Here is an 8,655-nt window from a genome sequence, read left to right on the forward strand (position 1 = left end):
GGGAAGCTTAAAGCCACCACCACTAAGTATACTCCTTTCCTTCTATGTCAGCTCTATTAGAATGCAGTGGAGTTTTGTATCAACTTATAAACAACCTGTGTTCCTCACAGAAATTTTTAAAATACTGAAAAATGACGGGCAAAAAAACATCACCCTGTTTCCCTACATCAGTGGTTCTTTGCCTGACTGCACATTAGAATTATCTGGGAGCTACTTTTAAAGATTAGATTTTTTTGGTTTGGTGTTGGGCATGATATCTTTAAATGCTCTCCAAGTGATTCTAACTGCAGACAGGGTTGAGAACTACTATTTTTATAATTATTAAAAATTTGGCTATTGGGTATTTCTTCACAGTCATATTTTAATTCATAGGGCTTCATGAAATTTTTTTTTCATAATCACTCTCATTTTGCAATTACTTTTTGTACCATAGAACATGTTTTAACTATTTAAAAATGGATGTATAGTATTGGACTTGACAACATAAATTTTTATTAATCTATTGATAAATATTGCAATTTTTTTCTTCTATCAAAAAGAAATTCTCACGCCTACGATCTGTGGTTTTGTCCTTTTAATTTTTTTTAGTAAAACATCCCAAAAGTGATCATTTAAAATCTGAATTACGTGCATTAAACTGTCCTCCAAAATATGTAAATAAATCCTCCAGCTTTTGTTTACCGAACATTTAGGCTTGTTGTATTCAACAAACCTTCCTACGTTACAGGTAAAGAAACTACAGCTTAAATTTGAGGGACCCGCTCAAGTTCACAGATGTAAATGGCTGGCTAGCTACATTCACACCCTCGTTCCTTACATGAACCACAGCAGCAGCGGGCGCGAGGAGTCGCTGTGGCACTGAGAAGCCCCAAAGGCATAACCTCCCGGTTTCGGACCAACACCCCCAACAGCTACTCCGATAGGAGTCCGCGCCGGCGCCGCAAACCCGCCTTCCGGAAGGAGAAGCCCCGCCCCGCAACGCGCTTCTACGGCTCCGCCTTCTTTCCGCTCGGCTTTCTTTGCCATTGGTTAGCGATGGAGTATATAATAACGTCATTTCCGGCCCCCTGTCTTTTCCGCGCTGCCCAGAGAGGGTTCCACACGGCGTTGTTCTGAGTGAGTCTCTTCTGGGGGTCCGCGGCGCGTCCTAACGCCACCAAAGTGAGCTTCCGGCTCAAATGGAGGGGTGCGGAGATTGGGGATGCAGGCTGTTCAGGCCGGGTCTGTCTCCGGCTCGGCGCGCTCCGCCTCAGGCTGGCGGCCCGCACGTGGCCGGGCTCGGGCCCGCGGTTCCCTCAATGCCCCGGGAGCGGGCGGAGGTCGCGCTCCAGCGCAGGAACGGGGCTGGGGTTCGGGCCACGCCGCGCGGGTGGGTGGAGGTGTAGCAAGCGGGGTAAGGCGCCGCCTTGCCGTCCTTTCGCACCCCGACACTCGGCGGTGAGTGGAGGCCCGGGCGCCGATTTACACCAGCGACTTGAGCTGTTCGGGTTTTCCCATTCGCGCCAGACAGGGCAGGAGCTGTTACAGATGTTGGCAGGGTTTTGAGGAAAACTAGTTGTGACAGAACGGCGAAGTAATGCTAAAGCGCCCACCTTCGACTTGGTTGGAAATACCGGAAACCTCTTCACATCTTCCCTACTTTTGCTCAGTTTGCATATCCTCAAAGATGGCTGCTGTTTCCCCATCTAGTTGTTACCTTTGCTTTATTACTATAATTTTTCCTTAACTCCTGTGTGCTTTGGGAAGTGTTGAGTTTCAAAAGGTGTTTTTGTCTTGTTGCTTTACCTGGGTATTCTGCCATCCACACCGCTTTCCTCAGCAAGATTTGCTGCAGTTCTGTAATGTGGGACATACACTCTTATCTGTTAATGTCCTGTTATGTTTTATTCCTTCTCTACACTGTAAGCTCAGTGCCTGACACTGTAGAAGGTGTAGTCCTTGTTTGCTTTTAAATGTGAAGTTGGCTTAATTCCGAATAGTTGGAATGTACGCCTACCCCACTTAACGCAACTGGAATGAAAAGAACTAGATTGTTAACTGTTTTCAGATTCCTGTCGTAACTTAAAGGGAACTTTTCACAATGTCCGGAGCCCTTGATGTCCTGCAGATGAAGGAAGAGGATGTCCTCAAATTCCTTGCAGCAGGAACCCACTTAGGTGGCACCAACCTTGACTTCCAAATGGAACAGTACATCTACAAAAGGAAAAGTGATGGTCAGTCATTTCTTTAATTTTTTGTTATTCTAAAAGTACAAATTTTAACCCTGTTATTCTGATTGGTAGTACTGGGTGAAGTGATTTCTTTATACATAATATTTCTGCCTCAGAGGGCTCTCTGTTAAATAATAAACCAGATCGCTAGATTGGAAACATGCTCCTCAGAGCATGTTTAAGTAATGTCTTTGTTGTCATTGGGAGGAAAGGTTCCTGTGTTCCAGTGGAACGGTATGGCAATTACTAGGTTATGGAATTCTGGTTGGGTCATGAAGGAGGTGTGAGATGTAAAGATGAGGAAGCTCGTTAGCTGAGTTCCTAATAGCTTATCTCCCACAGTGCCTTCTACTTGTAGGTGCTGAATTCTGAGAGAAAAGAAGGGGAAGAGGTGGGAATGAACATTTTGACTTGGAATGATTAAGAGGAGGGAAGGTAGGTTGTGACAAGCTTGGGGAAGGCGTTATGTTGGGTATGGCGCTTCTTGAGCTTAGAGTTGAAGCTGCTGAGGAATTTAGGCCTTGGCATAGCATGTTGTAAAGGAGTTTTAGAATGATTCTGGCATCAGTGCAAATGATAGAGACCAGGAACTGGGTAAGAACTTGTAGGAGCCCAGGGGACTGGGTAGAGGGTTAATATAGGGGAAGAGAAAGGAAGAGATAACATTGCAGACTGAATGAAGGCTGCACACTATTAAAGCTCGGGGTGGAGGCCAGTCTTGGCCAGTGAACTTCTGAGTGTCGGAAGTGTGCTACATTAACGGCAGGATTTTCGCTAACACCAGTAGAGCTTGCCTCCATGACTGGAGTTTGATAGTACTTGCTGCCACATACATTAAGCTTTTTAGAAGACTGTCCATTTGCACAGCTGGTCAAGTGTTACAAGTCCTTCTGTTTTCACCTAGGCATCTACATCATAAATCTGAAGAGGACCTGGGAGAAGCTTCTGCTGGCAGCTCGTGCCATCGTTGCCATTGAAAACCCTGCCGATGTCAGTGTCATATCCTCCAGGAATACTGGCCAGGTTTGTGAGTAGTGCTTGGTTTTTATAGACATAAAGCTTGTGCACATTTTGGGATATATAGAAAAATAGAAGAAAATAAAAATAACCTGTCCATAAAAGCCAGCCTTTCAGTTTTCAGATAGTTATTTTTTAAGGTCTTCCCTTTTTTTTGAGAGCCAAAATGTCTCCAGATATTTGCAGCAGAAACCTTAAATTGCACTGAGCCATAGGATTGTCAATATTTAACATTTTCAACATACATAGTTGGCATCTGACAGTATGCTGAACTTTATATTTTTATTTCATTCTGTGTTTACTTGTGTCACTAAATATCTAGAAATGGCCTATGAAAGTGGCTTGTCACATTTGTCCGTTGTCAAAATTTTTATATTAAAATAATGAAATACGGGGACCAAAAAATTTTGATGTCAACTGAAAAATTTTTCAGAAAGGTTTTCTTAGAGTAGGGTACTAGTCCTTGTCTCATCTGAGTCTTATAAGCACATTTTTATTTTTAAGAATCTTTTCCTATTTGAATGGAAACTACTTTGGTTGGCATTTTTAAAATAACGACTAGTGAGGTAAAACCTTAATTTTTTTTTGCTCTGGTTCTATTTTGATAGATTTTCGTTGTTTTTGCTTTGTTTTTCTATTGAGGAAACTAGTGGATTTTAAAAATTGATTTATGAGAGTTCTAAAACAAGGGTTGCCTTAACCCCATGACTTGGATTTTGACAGATTTAAAAATTATGTACTAAGACTGTTCTTTTCTGTTTCAATGTTGACAATAAGGTGGATTTCCATGAGTTTTTGCAGGGGATTATTCCCCAAAGTCTGACTTGTGACTGGACCTCTGCAGTAGGTACATGGTAGAAGAAAGACAGTAGAATAAGTGACCACTCTCATGCTTGGTTCAGCAAAAATTTACTGAGCATCTAGATTGAGCCAGGCATTGTTGCTAAGTGTTTGGAATATAGCTGAAAAACAATTAAAAGTCTTCCTTTTTGAAAGGGTTCAGGAAATATATGGAGGAGGGGAGAGTAAGAGAAGGTAAAGAAAGCTGGGTGTGTGCCTGCTTTATATAGGATATCTGTGAATAAATTTGACTAGAGGCCAGAAGTGCTTACTGGGTGCCAGGTGGTGTTCTGTGTCAGGTGTATTAATTCATTTATTTCTCATAATCCTATGAGGAACTTAGAGGCACATGAGTAACTTGCCCAAGTCACTTGGTACTTAAAACTAGGCAGTGTGATTCTGGAGCCTCCAGAAGCGAGGAAGCCAGTGAGCCAGACACGAAAGGGAGGAAGTGGGGGTGGGAAGCATTCTGGGCAGAGGGCCTAGAGGTGGGGGCATGTTTTAAACACATGTTTATAATGTTTTTGGGCTATAGCAAGTACTTTTCAGTTGACCTCCAGGACATAGAAGAAATAATCCTTACGTGTTTAATGCTTTTGTTTTTGAGGAAGAGATATTTGATGGGTCCAACTAGATAGGTTGCTTCATGTGATTATAGAAGTGGGTGTTAGCACATGGAGAATTCCTACGGAACCATCTTTGGAGTACTGCTAACTCTTAATTTAATTCTTCAAAGCGTGCTGTGCTGAAATTTGCTGCTGCCACTGGAGCCACTCCTATTGCTGGCCGCTTCACTCCTGGAACCTTCACTAATCAGATCCAGGCAGCCTTCCGGGAGCCACGTCTTCTGGTGGTTACTGACCCCAGGGCTGACCACCAACCTCTTACAGAGGCCTCTTACGTTAACCTGCCTACCATTGCTCTGTGTAACACAGATTCTCCTCTGCGCTATGTGGACATTGCCATCCCATGCAACAACAAGGTAACAACTTTATGATGTAGAGTTTGTGAAGGAATGTTAGAGAACAAAAAAGCAGACGTTCCTATGCACATTGTTAGAGCTTGGAGTTGAGGCCAGTGGCTGGCCGATGAACTCACAAGTGTAGGTAGTGTGCTACATGAGGGGCAAGTTTTTCGCTAACACCACAAGGGTCTCTGGCCCAATGAGTGGAGTTTGATAGTAATCCTTGCTACAATTATGTTAATGTGTAGCAGCTTTTAGGAGAAATGAAAGCAATTGAAAAATAGCTTGGTTTTTTTTCTGCCTGTGTCCATATTTCATGCTCTACTTAGGCCTCTTAGGCATTACTTTTCCTTGCTGTTTTCAGACCATCTTGATGACTCCTGCTATAAGATTCTAAAAAGGTAGGTTGCTTGTGGTTCAAATTGGTTAATTTGTAACCGGTCTCAAAACACTGGTTGCACTTAAGAATTACCAGAATATTTTTTTTTTAAGTGCCAATGTGCAGGCACTGCCCCTGGGGATCTCAGTTGCATAGGGTGGAATGCTGACAACTGTGTTGGTTTTTTTAATCCCCGTGATTCCAGTATGCAAACAAGGTTGAGAACCCCTGAATTATAGAATAATGTTCCTTGTTATAAGCACTTTTAAACTAATCGAGACATGTCTATACTTTTGATACCAAGGGACCTAGAGGATGGGGAAAGTGAAGTGAATGGGGAGGTCCTTGCTGTTTGGGGTTGACCAAGTGTCACTTTTTAATAACCTGGCACTCTTGCAGGGAGCTCACTCAGTGGGTCTGATGTGGTGGATGCTGGCCCGAGAAGTTCTGCGTATGCGTGGCACCATCTCCCGTGAACACCCCTGGGAGGTCATGCCTGATCTCTACTTCTACAGAGATCCTGAAGAGGTAAACTTCCTCCACAAAGGCTGTGGTCTGCTTCTTGGAAGCAAAATTTGTCAGTCTCTAAGTTTTTAAAACTTCCTCCACAAAGGCTGTGGTCTGCTTCTTGGAAGCAAAATTTGTCAGTCTCTAAGTTGTTTTTATTTTTTTTTAAACCAGATTGAAAAGGAAGAGCAGGCTGCTGCTGAAAAAGCTGTGACCAAGGAAGAATTTCAGGGTGAATGGACTGCTCCAGCTCCTGAGTTTACTGCTACTCAACCTGAAGTTGCCGACTGGTCTGAAGGTGTACAGGTGCCCTCTGTACCTATTCAGCAGTTCCCTACTGGTATGTATACAAGTAGACTGCAATATGTATCTGACACATGGTAGAGTGAGGAAACACTACGTTGGGGACTGAGCTGAGCTGATGGCTTTTTTTGGTATTTTTTTTTTTTTTAACAGAAGACTGGAGTGCTCAGCCTGCTACTGAAGACTGGTCTGCAGCTCCCACTGCTCAGGCCACTGAATGGGTAGGAACAACCACTGAGTGGTCTTAAGCTGTTCTTCCACAAGCTCTTAAGCAAAATGGAAATAAGGTTGATGGAAAATAAATATCAGTTTCTAAAGTTGTGTTTGTTTCATATTTTTATTCCAGATTAAAATTCCTTGAATTGCTTTACATCTCTTGACCTCAGTTTTATTTCTAAAGCCCACTGTAGATAAAGTATATTGCTTTTCACTTGGGAATTTTCCCTTAGCTTGCTTTCTCTGTAAGAAACATCTATTCTGAAAATAGATGTAAATAGTTCACATATGTTAACCTAAGGAGTGTTTTCCAAGGTCTTGATAATCTTGACTGTTTATTACTATCTGCATTGGTAAGTTTCGTAGAGCCCAGATTTTAGAGTAAATTGGTTTTCAGTGACAGCCCTACTATTTGCCAGTTTTGTGGCCAGTGTATGAGTGACTTCCAACATCTGCAGACCCACCTCGGGCAAAGCTCGGATGTAGTCTTTCCTAATCCTAGAATCCCTGGAGGTGCCATGGCCCTCCCGGTGTTGAGAGACATTGATTGCCTTTCATTTCTGAAGTTTGCCTGCAGGTTCTGGGAGAGGGTTATAGGTATGTATAAAATTTTTGTACAGTATTTTGTTGTAATGCTCTCCATATTTGCTGTTTTCTATGCATTTTCATTAAAAATGCTCATGGCTCCCTCCTAAACTGATTTCACAATAATACTTATTGCCCTTTGAATAACATGCTTATATTAATAAGAGAATGGAGGAATTCCATAGATTGGATCCAGATTTTGAGGGTCCTGAATGATTTACATTGATCCATACATTGTCTCCTTGGAAAATTTACAAGGTACATTGCCCATGTGACCACATTCCCAGGGCCTGTTCTAACGGTGCTGAGGCAGTGAGGGGACCCCATAGCTCAAGATTATGTTCATGGTAAGTCCACCTGGCAACTTTGGGCAAATCTACCACTGCCCCACATTGCTGAGTCTCCAATATGAATGGCACTCTGTGAACCTCCTGATATCTTGGGACTATAAGTGGTCAGCAGCACTGGTAGAGATTGCTGGAATCCGTACATTGGGAAGTAGAGACATGCAGGGGAAGGACCAGAAGGTGGGTGGCAGGGGAGGCTGAGGGGCATTGGAAAGGGTGAACCTGGGGCTGTAAGGACTGGGTGAGGGATCTGAAGCTCATTTGTTACCAAATTCTGGGTGGAGGACACTAATAGGCACCAAGGGGTAGGAAAAACCTGGCATTTCCTGGCACTGTCATCATAGATGTGACTCCCATCTAGCAACTGCCAGTCTCCCCCAGGACCACCTAACCTACACTTTAGTTCTGAGTCCTAATGCCCAGTATCTCTAACCTACAAACCTTGCTGTTTTCCTCTTGCCCCTTGCTCTGGTTCTTGCCTGCTGGAATTCCCATAGTAGTTGAACAAACAGCCTCTTTTTTTCTGGAATCTAAGGTTAGGGACAAGAGATGTCCTCTCGTGGCAGGGTTTGTTCATCTTCAGTGATGTGGAAGCCAGGAGATCCTAGACTTGGGATTTCCCACAGATTTGCTTATTCAGCTGAATTTAGCTTCCCCTGGCCCTCACCCATCTGATGGCCTTCTCTTCCTGAGAATTAGATCCTTTCCGGGTGTCACCATATGCTAGCATTCTGGCCCAGTCCAGGACAAGCTGGCCCAGGTCTGGTATCACCCCACTCGTAGGACCCAGCAGCTGCCCCATGGCTACAGAGCCAGTGCTCTCAAGCTGTCGGTCTGGAATAGCTGTCTTAACACTAGCCAATCCAAACCTAATTTTCTCTTGCCTGGTGGTACCACCAGATATGGAACAGCTAGCACATAGATGCTGCTGAATCTAGGTGACAATATGCCCCTGGATGATCACCCAGCAGCCTTCCACTGGCAACTCTGCCCCCCGTTGTTAGTGCCTTGAATCTTCCCAGGGACTGTGTGGGCCAGTCCCTAGCATGAGGCCATTGCCAAGGGAGGGAGGAGCCCTCTTTCCCTTCCTCACTCCCTGGCACTGTACTTGTACTTGATTTGACCCAAGTGAACCACCTCCCTTCTTCAGCACCTCTCTAACTCCTTGCAACCAGGAGCCAGCTTTCATGGAAATATGAACTCACTCAATTCCCTTGTTCAGCCCAAACTCAGTTCACTGTGAATATATGCCTTAAGGTTTTGTTCCCATCACAGCTTCCAGCCCCT

The 8,655-nt window shown here is 43.8% G+C and overlaps 1 protein-coding gene across 1 annotated transcript; it reads left to right on the plus strand.

Annotated features, from left to right (window-relative positions):
- Positions 1 to 1,040: 1,040 nt before the first annotated feature.
- On the plus strand, positions 1,041 to 6,586 carry RPSA (ribosomal protein SA). The gene is made up of 7 exons (XM_008579559.1): positions 1,041 to 1,116; positions 2,048 to 2,213; positions 3,115 to 3,233; positions 4,804 to 5,049; positions 5,810 to 5,938; positions 6,092 to 6,257; positions 6,374 to 6,586. Exons 2-7 carry the CDS (start codon positions 2,081 to 2,083, stop codon positions 6,466 to 6,468), a joined length of 888 nt encoding a protein of 295 aa, XP_008577781.1. The 5' UTR covers positions 1,041 to 1,116; positions 2,048 to 2,080; the 3' UTR covers positions 6,469 to 6,586.
- The last annotated feature ends 2,069 nt before the right edge of the window (positions 6,587 to 8,655 follow it).

The sequence above is a fragment of the Galeopterus variegatus genome, unplaced genomic scaffold (genome assembly GCF_000696425.1).
Source record: "Galeopterus variegatus unplaced genomic scaffold, G_variegatus-3.0.2 Scaffold1912, whole genome shotgun sequence".
Taxonomy (NCBI): Eukaryota; Metazoa; Chordata; class Mammalia; order Dermoptera; family Cynocephalidae; genus Galeopterus; species Galeopterus variegatus.

What these genes read in the sequence shown, in the direction of transcription:
- RPSA (XM_008579559.1), top strand. Translation starts at nt 2,081, where the DNA reads ATGTCCGGAGCCCTTGATGTCCTGCAGATGAAGGAAGAGGATGTCCTC. An exon ending in TCTACAGAGATCCTGAAGAG is followed by an intron (nt 5,939 to 6,091) that starts GTAAACTTCCTC and finishes TTTTTAAACCAG; the next exon opens with ATTGAAAAGGAAGAGCAGGC. An exon ending in TATTCAGCAGTTCCCTACTG is followed by an intron (nt 6,258 to 6,373) that starts GTATGTATACAA and finishes TTTTTTTAACAG; the next exon opens with AAGACTGGAGTGCTCAGCCT.